The sequence below is a fragment of the Brachypodium distachyon genome, chromosome 3 (assembly GCF_000005505.3).
Source record: "Brachypodium distachyon strain Bd21 chromosome 3, Brachypodium_distachyon_v3.0, whole genome shotgun sequence".
NCBI classification, from domain to species: Eukaryota; Viridiplantae; Streptophyta; class Magnoliopsida; order Poales; family Poaceae; genus Brachypodium; species Brachypodium distachyon.
Window position 1 is genome coordinate 249,314 of NC_016133.3, and position 22,960 is coordinate 272,273.

General features: G+C 42.1%; 3 protein-coding genes across 8 annotated transcripts; 1 reads left to right on the top strand and 2 right to left on the bottom strand.

Annotated features, from left to right (window-relative positions):
* Positions 1 to 4,484, top strand: LOC100842360 (ruBisCO large subunit-binding protein subunit beta, chloroplastic). 3 transcript variants are annotated; one of them, XM_003574017.4, is made up of 15 exons: positions 1 to 157; positions 877 to 1,095; positions 1,197 to 1,322; positions 1,425 to 1,562; positions 1,658 to 1,753; positions 2,020 to 2,262; positions 2,365 to 2,599; positions 2,679 to 2,848; positions 3,048 to 3,125; positions 3,256 to 3,327; positions 3,426 to 3,530; positions 3,646 to 3,738; positions 3,823 to 3,915; positions 3,993 to 4,116; positions 4,217 to 4,484. In XM_003574017.4, exons 2-15 carry the CDS (start codon positions 886 to 888, stop codon positions 4,228 to 4,230), a joined length of 1,797 nt encoding a protein of 598 aa, XP_003574065.1. In that variant the 5' UTR covers positions 1 to 157; positions 877 to 885; the 3' UTR covers positions 4,231 to 4,484. The 3 variants fall into 3 exon arrangements, with proteins under 3 accessions (XP_003574065.1, XP_010233648.1, XP_024317350.1); XM_010235346.3 differs by having other exon boundaries at positions 20 to 157; positions 858 to 1,095; XM_024461582.1 differs by lacking the exon at positions 1 to 157 and adding an exon at positions 244 to 360.
* Positions 4,485 to 4,751: 267 nt separating this feature from the next.
* Positions 4,752 to 7,452, bottom strand: LOC100831455 (40S ribosomal protein S28). 4 transcript variants are annotated; one of them, XM_024461584.1, is made up of 2 exons: positions 7,318 to 7,391; positions 4,752 to 6,611 (listed from the first exon to the last, which is right to left on the bottom strand). In XM_024461584.1, the coding sequence occupies exon 2, from the start codon at positions 5,369 to 5,371 to the stop codon at positions 5,027 to 5,029; it is 345 nt and encodes a 114-aa protein (XP_024317352.1). In that variant the 5' UTR covers positions 5,372 to 6,611; positions 7,318 to 7,391; the 3' UTR covers positions 4,752 to 5,026. The 4 variants fall into 4 exon arrangements, with proteins under 4 accessions (XP_024317352.1, XP_024317351.1, XP_010233649.1 ...); XM_024461583.1 differs by having other exon boundaries at positions 4,752 to 6,614; XM_010235347.3 differs by having other exon boundaries at positions 6,179 to 6,611; positions 7,318 to 7,452.
* A 982-nt stretch (positions 7,453 to 8,434) lies between these two features.
* On the bottom strand, positions 8,435 to 20,357 carry LOC100846820 (DNA-directed RNA polymerase III subunit 1). The gene is made up of 27 exons (XM_014900044.1): positions 20,205 to 20,357; positions 19,935 to 20,064; positions 19,551 to 19,700; positions 19,299 to 19,446; positions 18,993 to 19,189; positions 18,745 to 18,857; positions 18,564 to 18,663; positions 17,744 to 17,944; positions 17,514 to 17,662; positions 17,292 to 17,433; positions 16,973 to 17,113; positions 16,678 to 16,866; positions 16,045 to 16,273; positions 15,217 to 15,310; positions 14,513 to 14,747; positions 13,813 to 14,004; positions 12,940 to 13,038; positions 12,084 to 12,287; positions 11,710 to 11,982; positions 10,970 to 11,117; positions 10,687 to 10,838; positions 10,045 to 10,215; positions 9,810 to 9,926; positions 9,635 to 9,720; positions 9,246 to 9,450; positions 8,934 to 9,136; positions 8,435 to 8,708 (listed from the first exon to the last, which is right to left on the bottom strand). Exons 1-27 carry the CDS (start codon positions 20,282 to 20,284, stop codon positions 8,654 to 8,656), a joined length of 4,203 nt encoding a protein of 1,400 aa, XP_014755530.1. The 5' UTR covers positions 20,285 to 20,357; the 3' UTR covers positions 8,435 to 8,653.
* Between the last annotated feature and the right edge of the window lie 2,603 nt (positions 20,358 to 22,960).

Sequence of the window (22,960 nt, forward strand, 5' to 3'; positions counted from 1 at the left end):
TTCATTCATTCGTTGCTGGGTCCCTTTTTTGATTATTTATATTTATATAAGAGAAGAACTAACCCAAACCGAATCGGAGAAACCATTGCTAAACCCTAAGCCAAAAGCTGCGAGACGAGATCGTCGGAGCCGCGCCGTCGTCTTCCTCCTCCTCCAGGTATCCATCCATCGATTCATCCCCAGCGTCCTCCTTCCCTCTCTGTTAATTTGCTCCTGGCCGATCGGCAAGACAGCGACAGGCCATGGCGCGGATCGGGATTTGTCAGACAGACGCTGGATTGATTCGTTCGTGATTAGGGGATTATTAAGTTGACTATCAAGGTCCCTCTCCGCTTCTTCATCCCGCCGCTGCTGCTGCTGGTAAACGCTCCTAGATTTGTCCGCCGGCTCGTATGCTGCTCTATCCTGTGGGTTCTTCTATTCAGTGCAGAGGGTGGGGAGGGGAGTCCCCAGGGCTCATACGGCTGATTTGTTCTGGGCAGTTGCAATTAGACGTCCTACTAGCTACTAGCTTGATGTCGGACACCAGGTCTTAGTTAGTTCCTGTCACGATGTCGAGCTAGTGACAGATCGCGCTAGTTCCGAAATAGCACACGGCCAAGCAAAAATGCACGGGACCACTGATTTACACAGCGTAGACTGTCTGCTGCGTAAATGTAGAGGAGTTACTCTGTTTCTACTCTGTTTTTTTTCTTCAAGAAACAGAGTCTTCTTAATTAGTCATTTTTTTTCCAAGCGCCTTAATTAGTCATTTTTTCCATACATCTCTTAATCGTATCACACATATTCTTCGGAGCACTGCTTTTCTTTCTCCATCTTGAAATTCATGCTGATGTGAACTGTGTTTCTTAAAAAAGCTCTCTGATTGTCTGCTAGACAACATATATGGCTTCACCATTCGGGGGCACTTCCACATGTGGCCTCAAGGCCGCCGCTCCTGCTGGCTTCGCGACCAAGAAGCAACTTTCCCTTGTTTTGCCCCCGTGCGTTTCGCTTCCCCAGAAATTCAGGCCCAGGAGGAAGTGCAGTTTCAGAGTAAATGCCGCAAAGGAGCTCTACTTCAACAAGGATGGATCAGCCATCAAGAAGCTGCAAGTGAGTTGTGTGCAATCTAAGCACCATTTATATGCCGTTGCGTCGTTTTGGTTTCAGATGCTTATTGCTGACTTCATATGTCTTATATATTTACCTCTCAGAATGGAGTCAATAAGCTTGCTGATCTGGTAGGAGTCACTCTTGGCCCAAAAGGACGCAATGTTGTCCTTGAGAGCAAGTATGGGTCGCCCAAAATTGTCAATGACGGTGTCACGGTGGCAAAAGAGGTATTGTCTTGTTAGGAATTCAGCTTCATGTGTTTACAGTGCAATCCTGGTAAAAGTTAAATTCGTGGCTGTGAATTGTTCTCATGATCCCCTATGAACCAGGTTGAGCTGGAGGACCCTGTTGAAAATATTGGAGCTAAGTTGGTTCGGCAAGCTGCTGCTAAGACAAATGATTTGGCTGGTGACGGCACAACCACTTCTGTTATCCTTGCTCAAGGAATGATAACTGAGGGTGTTAAGGTAAACCAATATAAAAAACTTGTATCTTGTATTTATAACATAGAAACATTTTATTCAGTTCTTGAAACAATGTTGGGTTTGTTTGCTTTTCCCAGATTGTAGCTGCTGGTGCTAATCCGGTGCAGATTGCCCGTGGTATCGAGAAAACAGCCAAAGCACTAGTCAGCGAACTTCGGAAGATGTCCAAGGAGGTAAGATCTTTTCAATCAATTGTTCTGTTCTCGAAATACATTCATCTTTCTCTTGTCGTTCTACAATCACAACTTCATAACAGTGCATCTGATTGTGCTGCGTTCGCTCACTATGATACTGATAAACGGGATCGCTGACTCACCCCTAAGTACCATACTTGAGATATCATCCACTTTTTTCCATTTTAAATCGTATATAAGAAATATTCAAAGGCAGTACTTTCTGTTTGAAACTTGAGTTTATCGAACTACATTTGATACTGCAGGTTGAAGATAGCGAACTTGCTGATGTTGCTGCAGTAAGTGCTGGAAATAACTATGAAGTTGGCAACATGATAGCTGAGGCTATGAGCAAGGTTGGGCGGCAGGGTGTGGTCACACTCGAAGAAGGAAAGAGTGCTGAAAACAACCTCTATGTTGTTGAAGGGATGCAGTTCGATCGAGGCTATATTTCTCCCTACTTCGTAACTGACAGTGAGAAAATGACAGTGGAGTATGAGAACTGCAAGGTCTGAGGCACTCTCTAGCTTGACAACTTGCCTACTTAATTTCATTAATCACCATCTTCATGAGTTTCGTGCTCTTAAGCTGATGTTTGTTCTATTACCCAGCTGCTTCTTGTGGACAAGAAAATTAACAATGCCAGAGATCTTATCACTATTCTGGAAGACGCAATCAAGAGCGGATATCCAATTCTCATAATCGCAGAGGATATTGAGCAGGAAGCTCTTGCTACCCTTGTGGTCAATCGGCTTAGAGGTGCATTGAAGATTGCTGCCATAAAAGCCCCTGGTTTTGGAGAGCGCAAGAGTCAATACCTGGATGATATTGCTACTCTGACAGGAGGTGAATTTATGCGTTGATGTGATACGATGTGTCCTATTGTGACTTTGTTCACTAATAACAAAGGTCATTCTCTGTGCAGGCACTGTCATCAGAGAAGAAATTGGACTGTCCCTGGATAAAGCAGACAGCGAAGTCCTAGGTACTGCTGCCAAGGTTCTAGTGACTAAGGACACAACGACAATAGTTGGAGATGGTAGTACGCAAGAGGAAGTAAGCAAAAGGGTGACACAAATCAAGAACCAGATTGAGGTCTGTAAATGTTTCCATATCCTGTTTGTCGAATCATCTTTGTTAGTTTTCCACATGGCCCTTCTTTATTTGTCGAGTCTCTTTTGGCTTCTCTGTTTTAAAGTACAGAGTTTTGTTAGCTTGTTGCACATGTCACTTGAAGTGTAGACAGAAATGCTTTGACTGATATTCCGTTCCAAAACTTTTTTTTCCTTCTCAGGCTGCTGAACAGGAATATGAGAAGGAAAAGCTAAACGAGAGGATAGCCAAACTATCTGGTGGAGTTGCTGTCATTCAGGTGCTGCTCATGTTCCACAATTAGATACCTATTGATTTGCTTGGCAACAGGTGCAGAAAGGCTCCTGGTAGTGCACTAGTCTGCATTAGCAGAATATGACAGCTACAAAGTGGTACATCTTGTTGTGTAGGTGGGAGCACAGACTGAAACTGAGCTTAAGGAGAAGAAACTGAGGGTTGAAGACGCACTGAATGCAACAAAGGTAATGTTGGGATGCACTGTGTTATCGTTGATTGTGCTTTTACATCAAGCTCTTTGTGTAATCCTTGCTTGCTAATTGACTGCTTGCTTTGTGGACAGGCGGCTGTTGAGGAAGGTATTGTTGTCGGTGGTGGCTGCACCCTTTTAAGGCTTGCAGCAAAAGTCGATGCCATTAAAGAAACCCTTGAGAATGATGAACAGAAGGTATGGAAAAAGCAAATGGAATCCTCTTTCCTGAAGTTTCAGTATTAGAATGCTACCCTTTTTTCAAGTGCTTTGTTCCACGAAATTTACCTACCTGTCTCTTTGCCTTTTCAAGATTGGTGCTGAAATCGTAAGGAAGTCCTTGAGTTACCCCCTTAAATTGATTGCGAAAAATGCTGGTGTTAACGGCAGCGTTGTTACTGAAAAGGTTCGGGACTCAAATTTGCTCTCGGATATGAATTTGGATGTTTGAAACTTGCCCGTAACTAATATGGAACTTGCCTGCATTCAGGTCCTTGCCAATGACAACTTCAGGTATGGATACAATGCCGCTACAGGAAAGTACGAGGATTTGATGGCTGCTGGTATTATTGACCCCACCAAGGTATGTGCTTGCAGGAGCAATGCTTTATTGAACAAGCACCACGCCCATTTAATTAACCCGATTCCTCGCAAAAACAGGTGGTGAGGTGTTGCCTGGAGCACGCCGCATCGGTGGCGAAAACTTTCATCACCTCGGACGCCGTCGTCGTCGACATCAAGGAGGCAGAGCAGGCGCCTGCTGCAAACCCGATGGCAGGTTCAGGTATATACAGTACAGAGACAAAACGTGCTTTTCTACAGTCATCTGCTATCTCTCGTATCCAGTAGTATCTTTGCCTAACCTGTTTTACTTGTGTGTGCAGGTTATGGGTTCTAATTTGAGAGAAGAGCTCTGTTTGATTCCGTGTTCCTTGGGGCAGCACAGCAGCATGGTATACATCGATGGTGGCAGAAACGAACTAGCAGCGTTATGTTTCGAGAAGGAAGAAATTTTAGTGTTTTCATGATCTGGAATAACATGATAGTATTTGGTTTTACACTGGTCTTGAAAAGTGAACAGTGAGCTATATATAGACGATATTCTCAAGCTGTTGGCTAGTCAGTCTTGTGGTAATTAATGCTGTGGTTTCATGTGGAAAAGACTGGTTGGATCATTTGATCTAGCTAGCTTTGGCCCAGTGAGAATTGGACCGAAGGAACGGGTCAGGCGGCCCAGGCCTGGTGGTCAATCCCCGGCCCAGAGCGACGCCTGCAGCCGGCTGGCCGGAATCCTTCCGCGGCCGATCGAGTCCTCAGCCGTCTAGACAGACAAACAAAGCAATCGTCTAGTAGAGGAGCAAGAGGCCATGTTCCTGGACGCTTATGATTAATTAACATCTATTCCAAGTTTAATTTTGACAAAAGTGTGTTTATTACTAGTTAAGTTATAATCAATTAGGGGCGTCACAAAATTAACACACAAATCATCGTATCATCATCATTCCAATAACATACATCCCACACGGACGTTACAGTTGGTTACAGTTGAAGAAACAAGACAAACCAACAAACTCAAAACAGATGAAACACTAGACACAAACAAAACCCAACACAACACGAGCTAAGCACGCACGATACGATCTTCATCTTGTCTTCCAGCAGGCCATTAAGCAGCATAGAGATGGAGCTCGGTCTCACTCGTCGTCCTCGTCTTCGTCTTCATCGTCATCGTCGGGACGGTAAGTGGTAGCCTGCTGGAGGAGGTCAGCCATGGAGGGGTCGACCTTGGGGTTCCCATCCTCGTCCTCCGACGCCGGCTCCACGTCCATGGACTCCTGCGAGCCACCTTCATCCTCCTCCTCCTCCTCCTCATCATCCTCGTCGTCGCTGCAGTCGCAAGCTTGGTCCCGGTGTTGGTGGCACTCGGGGCAGCACTGGCAGAGGTCCGCCTCTAGCTTGCCGCACCTGTCGCAGCACTCGCAGTCTCGCTTCCGGTTGCCGCAGTCGCTGCAGAGGCCGCTGCTGGAGTTGTTGCTCATCTTTCCAGCGGAGATGTGAGAATGCTTGTTAGCTCTCCGGCCTTGTTGCTAGGCTAGCGAGCCAGTTGCATCTTTGTAGATAGAAGCAAGCAAGCCGGCGAGGCAGGCAGAAGGAGCTAGCTCTAGCTCTAGAGTCAGAATTGCATGCATATGGATCGAGCTAGCATGCATCTAGTATCATGTGTTCCTTGATTGGGCCAGTTCCATTGGAGATTCTTGTTCAAGACCAGCATACATATCTCGTCTCTAGCAGTCTTGGCCTCACTGAGGGAGGGGTTCAGCACAAATTACATGCAGCCTGCACCGCACTGCAGGCCGTTGCCATTCAGTTGCACGAGTTGGCTTTTACTAAATGCTACTTCCTCAGTCTCAAGTTTAGTACCTGAGGGAGACACTTATTACGGACCTGAGGGAGTACTCTTATGGCTTCACCAGCAATGGAAAATCGTTTCTACAAAGTAATTGCAACGAATGCTCCTTGCTGTTGCACGAGAGGTGTGCCTCTGGGTGGTCAGTTGCAAGCAGTCAGTGCTGTGGATGACTCAACTGCTGGGTATTGGTTAGCTTCCTTTGCAGCAGTATCCAGAATGAGATCCACAAGGATATATTTCAGGTTTGTAAATTAATTAATCAAATGAAACACGGATTACTTTTCAGATCCCGATAACAACACATCAGATCCCCTCCATCCTAAGTCCAAGGCGCACAGTTTCTAGTGTCACATGAGCATATATCAATATCAAGAGATTATTTAGAACACAAGAATCTAAAAAATCATAACATTACCTCCAAAGGGGACAGGCAAGCAGACCAACAGGCTATCATAACATAACAAGATCAATCTCACAGCAAATGCACTTAATTTAGGCAACAGACCAAAACTGAAACCAGGCAAGCAGTAGTCATTAAATCTCCATTGCTCTTTCATACAACTCCAAAGCCTAGGCCAAAGACATAACCAGTGTCCAGGAACTTAATATGGAAGAAATACACTAAAGATGGCAACATTTTGCTTTCAGAGACTGAAACCACCGCAAGAGCTCAGCGCAGCCTCCTGGCCTCGCGCTCCGACTCGAGCAGGGTGAGGATGTCGCCCTCGCGGATGGGGCCCTTGACGTTCCTCATGATGAGACGGTTCTGGTCGTCGAGGAACTTGACTCTCACCTGGGTCACCTGACCCCTGGAGCCGGTGCGGCCCATCACCTTCACCACCACCGCGAGCTTCACCTGGGTATCCATGCTGCTGCACATACACAAGTGAAGGAGGAGTTGCATTAGGCAAAGGACTGCTGCAATTTGAGTCACCTAACGTACATGATCCGATAGGAACTACAATTGCTCACGCGCAATGAATGTATGACTCGATAGGAACCCCAATTGACGACCCACAATGAAAGAAGAAACAGATAACTAGAAAACAAAATTTAATTCTAGCGCCAAGACAAAGTTTAATTCTAATGCCTAGAAAGGTTGCCTCCCTAGAAGACAGCACATTTTTTGTCAGGTCAATCAGATACAGATGAGTTCTCAACCGAATATAATTTGAATAGTTCTACCCAACTACAGCATAAAAAAAATCTACAAAGCAAATTCCGATTAGCATTCCGACTACTCATCAATGGGGAATCACACTTTTGGAACCAGGACTAAACAGTCGCCGGTTCATCTTACAGAATCTAAACAAGTCGCCAACTCATCTCCACACGAAACGAACCTAGAGAGATTTTAAGCTAAAACAAACCAAGCATTCAAAGTGAAAAAAGAATAGAAGATGCATCTCCCCGGATCATCATGACCAACTGACGAGACGGATCGTGCGAAACAAACGCGACGCAACGACATCAGTCCACAGACAAAAATCAAATCCAATCGATCTATAGCCCCCTCCGTGGTTCAAATTGGTATTATCGCGTAAACTAACAGCAGGGTCACAGAAGACGACGAACCTTTTTTCGGTTTGTCAGCGGCGGCGGCGGTTGTGCTCCTTACGGCGGCGGCGCGAAGGGACGAGTGCGTGAGGAGAGGAAGGAACCCTAGGAGCTCTTTGGGCTCTTTATATAAGGTAACACGGCCGGCGCCGAGTGGGCTTGGGTTGGCTACGAGGTCTGTTGGGCCTAAAGCTCAGAATGAATTCGGTGGCCTGCCCAAATAAAACCTCTTTTACTGTTCCTTTTTCTTTGTCCCTTCCAAAATAAAATAAAAATACTCACTACTATTCCTTAATAAAACCTCTTTTATTATATTCCTTTTTTTGGGACCAAATAAGACCTCTTTTATTAGAAGTCAATCACAACACTGAATGGTACTGAATAGCTGAAAAATACTCATATGGAGTTTGTGGTATATACAGGAGACAACACTGCTAGTCGATGAAGTTTTGATCTTCTTTAAGTCGAGAAACCAAATATCATACCAGTGCTCATCATCGTCACTCCAAGTGCCAACATATGAGCAAAACTCGATCTGAACTTTGGAAAATAAATAAATTTGAATTCCCAATATTCTCTTTCCAATGGTCGGTATTCGGTAATGGCAAGAAAAATGCCCAAAGTGCCCATGGAGGCACCACCCACCCAATCTTCCAATAATGACGAATTGGTAGGCTACATTTTGGGCATAACCCAACAATACCCTGAATCTAAATGCCATCTTATCCATCACCGAGAAGAAATTTCAGAATTTTACTGAACGATCATCATCATCGAGTCGATGTCATTATCCGCGGGCAGGCGCGAGCGTGGGGAGACGGCCGGAGGCGGCGGGCGACGCGGGTGGGCAGGCTCAGGCGGCCGGCGGCGGCGGCGAGCGGTGCGGCGCGGGCGTCCAGAGAGTAAGTCGGAGTTGGAGAAGAAAGGGTGAAGGGCTGAAAAAATAGAGAAAAACATGAGGAGCTTTGAACAAAAAACATCGGATCTTACATGTGGGCCCAATATGTCAATTTTACTGTTAAATGGGCTAATCGGCTTGATTTGGGCAAAGTGAAAATAATTACTCCTAAAATAGTGGCAAACTGATGCGAACCCCTGAAGTGATGGCTCCGTGAAACACTTGCCCCTAGAGTAATAGTTTTGTGAAATTTACTCATGTTTTTTCCTCGTGAAATTTGAGTGTGTTTCGCAAGATCTCTCGAGTTTGTTGGTCAAGGCGTATTTTTATACATGGTGCTGTGTCAAATGAACAGTTAAATTAGTCTCAAAATGAGCATATTAACATCCTCCTGATATACTTCTTGTCCTCCTCCTTTTTTACCTTAGCAAACTTTTTCTTTTCAAATGATCAGCCTCATGATAGCACAAGTGGATCAGGCTGGTACTGGAATTCAGGCAAATCCGGGAGCCTGCAAATTCAGAAAACACAAATTAATTAACACCAACTATTATTTCATGTGCATGATTGTCAGCTGGTTAATTGCTCTAAATCAACACGATTCATAACAAGAACCAAAATGTAGTACTGTATCCATGTAGCCGAAACAATAAAATCTGTCATTAAATACAGCTGATAAGTAGAACGAATTAAGGGTCAAAGCACGCACAATCATGGGCAATTAATTAAGGAATACCTTTGCTTGACTTTGAGGATACCAGTGCCAGGCTTCATGGGCATCCCCATGATGACGCATTCACTGACTCCCTCTATCTCGTCCACACGGCCAGCGTATGAAGCGTTGAACAGATGATCCATGGTCCTCTCGAACGAAGCCAGCATCAGCACGCTGGTCTTCATCTTCGCGATGCCGTGTGCCGTCATGGGCAGAACTTCGCCCTGCAGATGCATATGGAGGGTGAATTACAATGGTGTCAAATTTAATCAATGGAAGTGATGACGTGCATGTACATATATGCATTGTTTGCAATTACTCTAATGTATATACCTTGGATGTCATCACATCTGCCAGAAGCATCATATGTCTTAGATCAATCATCATGTTGTTATTTTCGAACGTGTACCGGATTTCATCGATAATGGATCTCCTTGCAGCTTCGATTCCAAGCGTTTGGCTCACTTCCATGATGTGGTTACTTTTTGTTTTCTTAGCATCAACTCCAGGGGTGCCCAAAACTGCTAGCAGATTTGTTCTGTAATAAACATACATTATTAATTACTTGATTAGAATAGATTATATCAGAGGTCTATATATAAAGTGTTTGCGTGAGACAACTCTTGCAATTGACATGCTCCAGTAAACTAAAGCTCCTCACCGGCAGTAAATTAGTGAGTTCATGCTGCTAAATCTGAATGAATATATATAGGAGCTCTTACCCTTCAACCAACAAGTTGTATCTGTCGAAAGTTTTGTCATGTCTAAAAACAGGGTTGACAACAGCTCTTTCGACAGTTGGAATCCCCTGGATTTGATTCGTGCAAAGGTCAGATGCAACAATTTCCAGCTATCATAATGGCAGGAAATCTAACACGGCATGTATATTTTGTTTACCTTCACAATCACTTTTGGAAGCATCGATTTGAGATTGTGCAGCTCAAGCAGAAGGCCGGACTTACCTTTTCCAGCTGCATGTATTCTCAACTTGGCTTGATCAACGACACAAACATGCTGTAAATGTGACGTATATACCATTAAATACAAGAGAAAAATGTTGAGCATATCACACAACCACAACCACAGAGCCCTTTTCGAAAAAAAACACACAACCACAGAGCTTCGTTCATACCTCAGATGTTAACTTCAGTTCTAGACGGATTCTTCGATGATTTAATATTGACAGACGCACAGAATCAGACGAGATTCCCATGTACCCCTGAGCTTCTATGCGCTCCATATCAAGTTTAACAACCAAATTTGAATCGGTTTCTTTGAAGACAATATTTATGGCTGCTGCCACCTGTTCAGCATTACAAGGTTTCTTGTCAAGTCGAGTACAAAAAATTATCTGTTATGCATCGGAATAAAACGTGCACATAGCTTTTTGTTCATTTTGACAGAGAAAAGGAGATGCAGGAGTAAACAATACTAAAATTATTAACCAAGACAAATCCTTGAATTATCTCCAAGTCAAAAGCCAACGTATGTGTGACTATGGCCACACCTTCACACATAACAACAATGCAAGATTTGGTACTAAACTAACAGATTGTTAATAAACATTATTTCTGCATGCGATGAGAAAACTCGTACAAGATTTTCTATTAGATTTTCTGTTTCAGTAGTATCATAAATACAGCCTAACAATATATACTAGAGAAGGGCCAACATTTGCAGCTGTTTAACGAAACCCAGAGCAAAATGCAAGCAGACAACTTTAATTGCGTATATATACAAATCCAAGAGAATATAATTATCTGAGAAGACTTACCTCACCCAGCACTACTTTCTCAATAGAAGACTTCACTTTTACTGCAAACGACTTATCCTGCCCTGACAAGAGTTCCGTAGTGATAATGGGTGTGCTTGTTTTTTTAGCAGCATTGATGATTTCCTTGATACGAGGAACTCCAAGAGTAACATCTTTGTTATTGTTCATTAAGGAAACAAATCTACCTCAAAATGATAAATTTCAGAAATGAAACTAAAGTTTCCGCTTCATCACGCTAACATGCACCATCTTCCTTAAATACAACATAATAAAGAAAGGATACTCATGCTAGCTACTCCTGCAAAATGGAAGGTTTTTAATGTCATTTGGGTCCCAGGCTCTCCAATACTATGAGCCCCAATTGGCCCAACTGATGCTCCTGCTTCAATTATTTTTGAATGATAACGAGAAAAACAAGTATCCAGAAAAACCTGTGCCGGGGAAAAGGAAAATTAATCATATAGCAGAATAGCACAAGAACAAAATGCACGAACAAACATTTCCGTAAAAACAATCCTTTTAGCAGACTTTAAGCTACAGGATTAAAGCTACAAACAAAAAACAACTATCCTCAAGCACTCATTTTTATATCTCAACAAAACTAGAGAGATGAAGGTGGCATCAGGAAGTGGTTGGTTAGGACATCACAGTTAAAGTGCTTACGCATGAAGTAGCTCATGCATTGACATTTATTGATTTAGGAGTGGTTTATACAAGTTTGGTATTGATTTTGACAGGACAGCAAGGCACATTCTGTGTGGTAAGAAATAAGCGTGAGCCACCAGCTTGTTTACACAAGAGACTAAAAAGCCTAAGAAGTTGATCTTGACAATTCAGTATACGCACTTGCTTAATACTAAACACCTGATGCTTTCAGAAACTCAGTAACTTAAGGACCATAACATTTTACTGCAGAAAATTGATAGTTTCATGCTGCAGATACGTAAACTTAGGTGAAGTGCCTAAGATGCAGTAATTTGGCAAAACCATGATGAATTAGAACATACAAAATATGATACACACCTGCAGTTGTTTCGCGGATATGCCAGAAATATCAGCAGCAATGCATTCTTCAACGCTGGAGTCCCTCCTTCCCACATGATCTTCATCTATATGAAGCGCTCTCCTTGTGCTTCTCAGCATTTTGACACGATCCTCAAGAAATTTTGTTAACATTTCCTTGAGCTTATCGCTACAACGACCAGATGAGGTTTCTTGTTTGAAGAGCGTATCATTGAACATTTGCAAGATTACATCTGGAGATAGTGTATCGTGTCCTCTTTGAGGACATGTGGCCTACAAAGTTAAATAGTCAATTTGTCACTGGTCACTTGTTAGAGCCGATGTAACACTTAACTTCATCAATCTAAGGAAGTATGCTTTTATGTTGAACTAACCTTGACTTTCATAAACAACTGGTCCAAATTCAAGGGACTGCCACCTTTTCCTTCCATCTTTACAGGATCCATGCCATCATCTCCATAGACGAATTGAACTATACCACCACTAGCATTACGGACTGTCTGGTCATAGAAAACTGAGAGATCTTCCAGACCCTTCATTAATCTACGGGACAGGTAACCAGTATCTGCTGTTTTGACCTATGATTACAAGTTCAAAACAAAGGATAAAAACAGATATCAAATACCCACTAAAAAAACTGAAAGATACAAAAAATAATCAGTATCCAGAAGATGTATCGAGTCAACAGTCAACTAGCAGTGCCCGATGGGTTCCACCTCAGTCCAGCTAAAAGTAAGGATGTCATGTCGTGGTGGATGCATCTCTATGAATAGGCCCCCAAGTTAGTATAGTACCAATAATTTAACAGTGTTAGTATATAGATAGCTATGAAATAGTTGTTCAAATCTATAGTAGTTGGTAGGTTGATGCGGATATCAAAAACAAAGTGTTGATCTGTTCTCCTCTAGGTATCAACAGTGTGATGTTCTGCTTTCTAACTGTACCTTGCCCTCTGAGGGGGCTGGGATTACCTTTCCCTTTACAAATGACTAGTATATGATGAAGGGTCATGGTCGGATCTTGTTGAGATTGCACAAGCTAAGCTGCTAGGCTGGCCCAATTAGAGAAACTAGATCATCGATCAGTCAGAGGAAACTAATGGTCAGAAAAAAACACCCATCGATTCGACTGCGTAGCATGTGGTGCGCAGCAACCTTTTGTGCTGAAATTGAGTACAAATTTGAATACATGCAAGTATGCAACCACAAGATGATCTAAGTTTAGACATACCGCTGTGTCAACAAGACCTTCTCGTCCACCCATTGTATGGAAGAAAAACTCGGAAGCAGTCAAACCGGTATAGAATGAATTAGCAACAAAACCTTTTGCCTGTCAATGGAAGACAAGAGAAGTACTTACCTGAAGCGAACAATCATTTGCACTGTAAAAATATGTCGATTTCGTACACTCAATACAAATAAAATGCCAGTTAATTACACAGAAGACACATTTAGAATAAATTCAGACCACATATGTCCTTTCATGTAATATAGCATAAAAAACAAATGGCAGTGTTTCTCAATATGATCACAAGAACACCGAGTTGGAAAATACCACCAATGTGTCACTAACATGGGGCCGCAGGCATGGGCGGACCCAGGAAAGAAACTGAGAGGCGGCAAAATGGTGCGAAATGGGCCAAGTGGGGCATTTTTCGTATATATGGGCCAAATAGAGATGGGCCAAAAAAATCAAGTGGGGGCAGCTGCCCCCACACCCTCCACATGGGTCCGCCCATGGCCGCAGGCTGTACATGTCATCCTCACGGTGGATGGAATTTTCAAATTTGTACATCTTAGTGATCATACTGAGCTAGTATTGTCATGAAAGTCTCAATATTTCGACAATTCTTCATAGCCATTCAGAACATTTTTAACTACCACAGTATACGAAAACAGAGCTTATATCAATTCAGTAGTGCTCACTAGGTAAAAAAAGGAACTTCAAAATATTGATGTGTGGTTTCAGTAGGTTCATAACATTCACAGAATTTCTTTTATTTGAACAGAATTAGCAGCAGCCAACACAAGAAATGGTTACACAAATGATCAAATCATATTTCTTAGTCCTGTTCTTTTTTACTGAAATTAGTCATGTCCTTACCGCAGGGGTCTTTGAATTAATAGGAAAATGTGGAAGTGTTCGATCTATAAAACCGTTTGGGGCACGACATCCTCCAACTGATTGTTGGCCAACACATACAACCATCTGACTGATATTGATCGGAGAACCTTTAGATCCACACTGAGACATAATCAATGGGCTGTTCCTCCAGTGAAGTGTACTCATACAATCCTGAAAAATAAGTTCCAGCTCAAGTCACTGGACTGAATCATTGCATCAACCATTTTTTTCTCACTAAATCCCCGCTCTAAAATTAGGCTATTAGGACATGCGGACAAGAATTGAGCTCAGTAACACCGTAAGGTTGTGATCACTTTTCTCGGAAATGTAGCTAAACTGTCCCATTTTATAGTAGAAGAGACAGTCAATAAGGCACTAAGTATATAAAGCAACCAAAGTGACTATGACGTAACGTACTAAAAGCAAGCAAAGAAAATAAAACTGCTAAGCAAACAAAACAGAGAAACAGAGGATATTTAAATTTCAGGAGAACTGGCATGTGAAAATGATGACAATTGCAAAATATCAAATGTAAGGCTGAAAGTTGGCCATCTGACACTGATACTATTTCCCAACTTGTCACCATATACAGTAATGCAAGAAGGATCAGATTAGAGAAAATTCACAAGCCAATTGGTTAAGGAAATGCGATGAGCCAAGAATGTCGGTACAAACTTACATCTCCAGCTGTTTCTCTTAATTTATTTAGTACACAAGATATTTGAGACTCTAGTGTTTGAGCTCTGCTGCAACCAGGTTGTGGTTTGAGGTGACCTTTGGAGTATAAGGCAATAAGCTTATTGCATTCTTCATACCCTTCATCTATTATTACTTTCTTTTTTTTATTTAGGCTTTGTCCGGGTTGGACATCATCCACACCAATTGAGAAACCATGATTCCCTATAAATCTTGCACTGCAGGTGAAAAGACACATAACTCGGATCAGATCAAAATTTCCATACAATAATTTCAGATAACAATTTAACACCAACTATTCGAAGAAAAAACATTTAGCACCACGATGCAAATGAGCAACTACATAGTTTATAGCCCACAAAAACTCCAATTAGAAAGAATAATGTATGAATTTAGGTAATGTGTTCACCAAGTATGATCACTGAAAACTAAATGAGAAATGTAGGGCGAATAGACTAGTATACAAGTTAAAGGGGAGTAAGGAGGATGTTCTTCCATTCTCATTCTCCAATGGAGCAAATTAATGACATGACGCCAAATTACTACTCCCTCCGCCCCAAAATAACTGTCGCAATTTTTTTTCCAAAATGAACGAATCTACACAATTGCAACACTTAATTTGGGACGGAGGGAGTAATAGTTAAGAAAGAATGATGTGAATTGTGCAAATATTGAAAAATGTCTCACCTAAACTTTGCCAAACGATTCATACAGCTTGCTGCAGCGTGAGAATTATAATCTCTTAAAAGAACAGAGAACATGCCCTCTTTATTCCCATTACCTGGAGACAAAACATGAAATAAATTTTGGTTTGCTTCCAGATCTTACAAGAAATATGAAAATAAAAAATAACTAGAGCGAACAATGCTTTTAACATGAATGATGAAATGGACATCAACTACTATATGTGGTATATAAGTGACTGAGAGTGAAGCATTTCAGTTACGATGATGTATAGCTAATTCCTGAAAAAGAAGGAAGTAACCAAAGAATGTGGTACAAATTGTCCAAGAATCTAGATTGACAAGGATACCCATAATACAATAATCGTGCAATACATTATTTCATGATAACTCGGACCCACCTAAGTTTTTCCCAATTACTTCCTAAAATTTGCAGAACAATTTCCCAATTCGGTATGTAACGAAACAAAAGATTATCATTGCAGAGTTAAATTCGACTATTCGACAAAAGTGAAGCACAGTAAGGTGGACTAATGGCGGCTGCTTAGGCTGAACATGCATAGCTCATTTTACGTGGAAAAATGAAATACTACCTTTCCAACATCGAATACAAAAATTCATTACTCAGGAATGTAAAATATTCTGAAGCAATATAATGAAAAAGCAAAATACTGCTGTGCAAACAGAACAGTTAATTAGGAAGATGCATACAAAACTATAATAGTTCAGTCTTCTAGTCCCAAACTATAATTGAGATGAATCATGAAATCATAAATCAAAATAAGCTTATATAAACGCTTTTTTTTTAGCAAAGCAGCACTAGTTTTCTCACCTAAAGTTTTCTTCCCAAGTTGCCCAGACAGAAGCTCACTGTTTCGGAAGTAGACAAAACCATCATTTGGACACATTGTCTCTTCCAAAACTGTAATCGCTTTCTTATCACGTTCTTTATGTTTTATATAAACTTTTTCTTCAACAGTAAGATTCAGAAAAACCTTTGTACACGCGTTAGGACGTACTAACACGCTGAATAGTTGTTTACCCGTCCAAAGCTCGACAGGCTGCAAAAAAGAGAGCATGGTCAATCTCATAGAGGGATCAGAACTTCGATAAGAAGGCTACATGCAACCTGAACATATGAACAAAAGGACATGTATGTCATAGAGGGATAGGAAAAATCAATAAACCAATCATGTTCCATTTGTCGTCTCTTGTTATGCCGTGCAAACAGTACTAGCAACTCATCTAGTAGAGCAAACTAGTTTTAGTGCACGTACTAGACTGTCTCACTCCCCATTTTAACATTTCATAACTACGCTAGCTAATTTATCATGCATCTCTTGTTAACTATAAACATCAGTAGAAGCACAAATAACAGAACTTTTTACAGAAAATTTGCCGTCTGTAAGGGGAATTAAATCAAGGAGAACATGTAGCCATAAAGAACTTGTTTGGTAGAAATTACCTTAATTATGGCTGGAGTCGGGAGATCAATATTTTCCATTGCATCACCAAGATATGAACACAAGAGAGTAAAGTAAGACCTGTCATAGAAGGTGTCTTTCCTTGTGACCAGAAAAGAAGAGGTTAAAAAGTCCTGCGTGGAAGCAACCAGTATTTCCCCATTCTTAGGGGTACATAAATTACTCTGAACCTGCAATAATACATATATATATCAGTTATCAAATTAGTGTTGGTGCATCGAAAATCACAACAAAAATATCAAACTCTACTAGCAAAGGAGCGTTAGCAAGTTCTACCCCCATAAGCAAAAATGCTTCAGTGCGAGCTTCTTCTGTCTGTGGGACATGCAAATTCATCTCATCTCCATCAAAATCAGCATTATAAGGGTTGCATACAGACTCATTAAATCTTAGTGTTCTCCAGGGCATTATCCTTGCCTGTATTTATATATAAAAAGGAACCAAAGGCGAGACAACACATTTAGTACAGAAAGTATAGTGTGAGATGGATCAATTTAAACCCTGTGTGACATAATTGACATTCTAGGTAAGCTAACCAAAGGTGAGACAACACATTTAGTACAGAAAGTATAGTGTGAGATGGACCAATTTATACCCTGTGTGACATAATTGACATTCTATGTAAGCTTGGTTGTCTATTGAAAAGGACAATGTCTCCATCTTCTAAATGCCTTTCGACTATACAGCCATACTTTAAATCTCGAGCAGCACGGCTTCTATCACAGTAATTTAAGTGCCTGTAATGTAGTTCAGAACAAAGTATGAAAACTGAACTTGTTAAAGAAATAAAAAAAATTCTTAAAAAAATACAACTTACAGCTTTGTTTCGTCAGGTTGTATTATGAAATTTGCCCCTGGATGTTTGTGTGGTCCATTTCGTATACACTGACGCAGTTTCTCTATGTTATAGTATGTAACTCTTTCAGGATAAGTCAAGACTCGAGCCATCAAAACAGGAATAGCCACCTGAAGTTTGAATTGATAATGACATGAAAAAATCAAGTGGAGATAGAGAATAAAGAACATCAATCAAATATGAACAAGTACCTCTGTTATTCTCAAATTGGGGTCAGGAGATATGACAGTCCTTCCAGTGTGCTCAGTACGTTTTCCAGACAAGTTCCCACGAAATCGACCTGTCTTCCCTTTGAGTCGTTGAATAAGGCCACAATCTTTCGAATCCTGAAGAGAGGACGCATCGCTATTGATATACTCAATAACATTATCTTGAAGTTGTTCCCACCAGGTCTTCAAAGAAACAGAGGAGAAAATTGAGTTAGAGTATCTCAGCAGAAATTGCACTTTAATCAAACCAAAGTAATGCCAGACTGGAAACGATCGCGATGCAAATTGTGCATGATAAATAAAACATCAAACTTCCACTTGAAACATTTACTTCTAAATTATCTGGTATAGTTAAGAATGTTTAGAATATCTTATTAATTTAAATGTCAGAATGGCAGAAGCCTTTGAATTGTGATGTTGATAATGCATCAGCCACTAGCCCATAAAGAATGGGAGGTCATAACTCATAGTTGAACTTATTACTTCAAAATATTCAATTATGTTAGCATAAAATTGTATATTTAACTCAAACCTTCTATAACTCATTATTTCCTAAGCAGCACTTGCATACATCCAACCAAAATTAAACTGCATCTTGAACAGAACTCATCATCTTATCCAACAATCAGCTCTCGAGTTGGGCATTACATGGACAACTAGTGGTGGAACAATAATTTCTAAAATGCAATAAAAAAAATTAAGAATATAAAAGTAGCTCTCGAGTTGGTCATTACATGAATATGGTGGTAAGTATATAAGACAATGTAAGGAAAAACAAATGAAGAGCCCTGAGTTATCTTACAAAGCACTTCATGGGCACTTGACCATCTTGAATGGTCAACTTCAGGTGGGAATTTGCGTTAACGATATTCCTCAGTATGGAAGTAATACTATCTTCATTGCTGCGAGTAGCAAGACACTAATGGCATTACAATGGCGCATGATTACCATCATACAAGTTTTTAAGGAACCGAAGAACAAACCTCATTGTAGTACCAGCAACAAAACGGGAAGGGCGGATAGGCACAGGTGGCACCGCAATGTCTGTAATGATAAGGTTCTCAGGCCTTTCACCAATGGCTAGCAATTCACAGTCCTGCAGAATATTGGAAGTAAAAATATAATAACCAATCAAACAAACAAACCACATATGTCTGATAAATTGCAGGGAAATTCTATTGAAAGTAAAAGAAACTACTGTAAGATGAAAAAACGACATGTATATATCTACCTCATCAGTGATTCTTCTGAAAAGAGAGAGAACAGTAACAGGGTCTAGCGTGTGAACTGAAGTAATGGATAGTTTCTCTTTCTTGTGTGACAACACGGACCGGACTTCTTCTGTACTTGCATCCAAATTTTTGCTACAATCATGAACAATTACCACGGTTTGTTTCAGTGCCCTCCTGCCCTCTTTCTTAACTATACCTGCATAAATGCAACAGACACATAAAAAGGCTAACAGCAGTCAGGTTCTCATTGCTAGGAAACTCATTTGACAGCTGACGGGGAGAGGAAGAGAGGAGAAAAAACTTGCCATTTATGTATCCACACCAGGAGCAACGGGACGGCCTGCATTTGTCCCTCACCTTAATCATGATAGAGCTTCTGTCAGCTCTAGGATTTCTCATCTTCTTCAGAAACTCTTGGTGTATATTCTCCGTAAGAAGAACCCTGCTGCAGCCCTGCAAACCAATTAGCAGCATTGCCCCCTGTGAGGCCCGGCCGGCTCACCGAAAACCCTTGATTATCAGATCATACATTAAAGAAGAAGAAGAAAAGAACATGCCTTGCAGATACACTTGAGAACAGCCAGAATCTTGTTGAAGTATCCAACGTTGAAAACGGGGAGCGCGAGTTTGATGTAACCAAAATGGCCTGGACACTCGGTGTATGAGCCATGGCAAGTAGCGCACTCCCCACACTTGTCCGAGGCTCCCTGAAAAATCAATCAAATTGCGCTCTGAAATGGCATCCCCTCTAATCACAACCATAAACACCATGACACGAACTGATCGGTAAGACAGCGCATTAGTTAATGGCGCAATACACAGGGAGCGGCCGGCATTCCCTTCGTAGTGGCCAATTAATTAATTGTTTAGGCAGATGCACACATAAGAGAAACCCTTGGATTAATCAGTCAGTGAGAGGTATAGATCGGTTAGTGAAATACCATCCGCGGGTCGAGCAAGCCGTTGGGCACGGGTTTCAAGCTGCTGTCGTAGATACGGGTGTTCCACACCTGCGCCGCCGCGGACTGCCGTATCTCCTTGCCCGACAGGGTGCAGAACCGCATGCTCTTTCTGAAGCAAAACAACAGCAGCGTAGATCGAGAGATTCAGTGAAATCAACCAACAGCAGCAGCAGCTGTTCTCAGCTAAGCCAGTGCGTGCGTGCTCGACGGAAAAGAAAGAGCGGCAGCTAGCATCGATCGTTTGCTTACATCCTCTGGGGGCTCGCGTCGTCGACGAAGGGCTCTTTGGTGCACCGCAACTTCTCCTCCGGCCGCCATTGCGCCGCCATCGACCTCCGATCTCTCCGGTTGGTCCTCCGATGGATTCTGTTGCCGCCGGCTTTTTCTCCCGAGGAAGGAAGTTCGGTGCCAGGAGGCAACTCGCTTTGCGGGCCAAATAAATAGGAAGGCAGAAATTTACGACTATTGTTAAAAAAGAAACAATCTAGGGTTTCTGTGGATTGGGTCCTTGGTTGGGTTGGTTCGGTGCATTTGCTGTGGCCCAGCAGATCCAGGGTTCGACCCACGGTTTTGTATTTTCTTTTCGTCTCTCTGTTTTTGCATTTTCTCCAGTCATTTATTTATTTCCCTTTCTGTTTTCTTATTGAAAGTAGATTAGATTTATACCTGCATGGCTTAGCTAAGCAGAATACTTCTAATGGTTCCATGGTGGACTCAGAACAGCCCTCTCTTGTGACTGAATCCTTCAAAGTGCTAGTACTTCGTAGATGATATTGATGATTTGTCTCTAGATGAACATGATGAAGATGTCTCTCCTAGATTTGTAGTTCTAGAAAGAAGAAGAAAGGAGGATCACCTGAGTGCTTCAGCGTGAAGCCTTTAACTAAGGTTAGAAGTAGAAAATCTAGGAACTTTAATTTATCAAGGTGTGTTTTGGAATTATACAGGGATTGGCAGCAGAATTAAGAGGAAGTATATTAGAGAAATGATTGGGGAGCTTAAATTAGATTTTGTTGGTATTGAAGAAACTATTGAACTTTCCTTTGATGATGCTACCTTACAATCCATTCAAGGAGGTGCTCAGTTTGTTTGGAACTAGATACATGCTTAAGGGAGATCCGGTGGGATTTTGTTTGGTGTTAGAGACAGTGTTTTTGAAGTAATTGAGGTAGTTAAGGGTGAATATGTACTAAAGGTTGAGATGTTCCATGAGGCAAGTCAAACCATGTGGTATTTTTTGACTGTCTATGGAGATGCCCAACCTTCAGGAATGGAAGATTTTCTGCTTGAGCTTGTTACAATTTGTAGAATCTGTGTGGGGCCTTATCTTGTAGGTTGAGACTTTAAAATAACTCTCAATCCGATAGGGGAACGATTTCTCGCCCTCATAGCGCGCCACATCCGCATGTGTCCATTGGTTTTGTGTTTTCTCAACAGTGCGGTTGTTTTGCGTGGTCCGTCGTCAGTCACCTTTGTTCGGCCGGCCCCCGGGTTGTGGTTTACTCGCTTCTTGCTATCCGCCTAGCCGGTGACCTCTTTCCCGATTCTTTCGTTTTCCCTTTACACTGTCTTGTGTACTGTTTGGTCTTGCGTAGTCGCTTTTGCTTGCTTGTGTATGCACGGTGTGCGTCTCGGTCGTTCTCCACGCCTATAAAGGGTGTGTTGTGGCGTTGCTTCTCGACGGGGTTTGCCGAACGGTGGTCCATCGCTCGTTGGTTCCTTTGCCGCCGCCACCGTCGGTCCGCTTGAGCTCGTGTCACTGCAAGAATTTACACGAAATATGGCGTTCCAAAACCATCATAATGGGCCAAAAACCCGTCATGAAAAATTCGTTATGACAGTCCTGCTAATCGGGGGGGAGGGGGGGGGGGCGCTGCTCATAGGTGATCGATTATGACAGAATGTCCCAGCCGTCGCAAAGTTGTCCATCAATGACGTTCCTAGGCCGTCCCGATCTTTAGTAGGCCTTGGCTCAGCCCAGCCCATTAAGGCCGGTCAAGCCGTCACTGATAGAATGACATCAGCATTGTCAGAAGGGAATCTAATGTTTAACAGGTGTGTTGACCCGCGAAGACATGAGGCAGGCCCCATGCACGATACGTGTCGACGGTACGAACCTGTCAGAGGGCGACACGTGTCAAGTTTCGATTGGATAACTTGTCGTCGTCCCGTTGAACCACGTGTCAACCTAAGGTTGGCCCACATTTACGCTAACAATTTGGCCACGTGTTGTCTTCTTACGCTGACACATGTCCGTCCAGGCCCAGTAGTAAGCACCAAAAAACAACAAAAATCTTATATGTAACAGTGCAAGATATAAAAAATCTGGAAAGGGGATTAGCAGTCTTTAGAAGAGATATATACAAAAATCTGGAAAGATATAGTCGCCCGGCGTAGCAGGACAGTTCTTGTAAACGCAATTCTCGGGTAGTACACAAAGAACACTGGTCAGCCAGGATCTGTGTACAACTTTCGCTCAATTTTTTTGGGTACACAATGGACTCGGTGCGACAATTTGACCATTCAGCATTTGGAATTTAGGGCAGGCATAGCATCATTTGGAAGAGATGTCATCAAGATCGAAGTCATAACACCGGGAGGCTACGCCTACCGGCTATATCTCCGTTTTAGGAGCCGGTTTCCAACAAATGTCAATTTCTAGAGAAGAAAAGGTTTAGACAATTCTGCCCATCCTAATTATCGGTCCCTTCCGCCTTGTATAGCGAATGGTCAGACACGGGTTTATATGGGCATAGGCATCAAAATTCACTTTCCCCTCTAAAGAGCGGGCCAACAAGCAGTTGACCCCAACAAAAAGACCGGACACAACGCTCGGACTGAAGCGCTAATTTCGTTCAAAATCAGGCCTCCCATCCATTCACATCAACAAATCGGGGGTGACGGAAATATCCCAGCCGGGTAGCCAAGTGCCGAGTGGACCAAGCCATTAAGTCGGGCACTCTCCTACTCGGCTTGACAAGAAACCATGTACAAGAAGAAAGGTG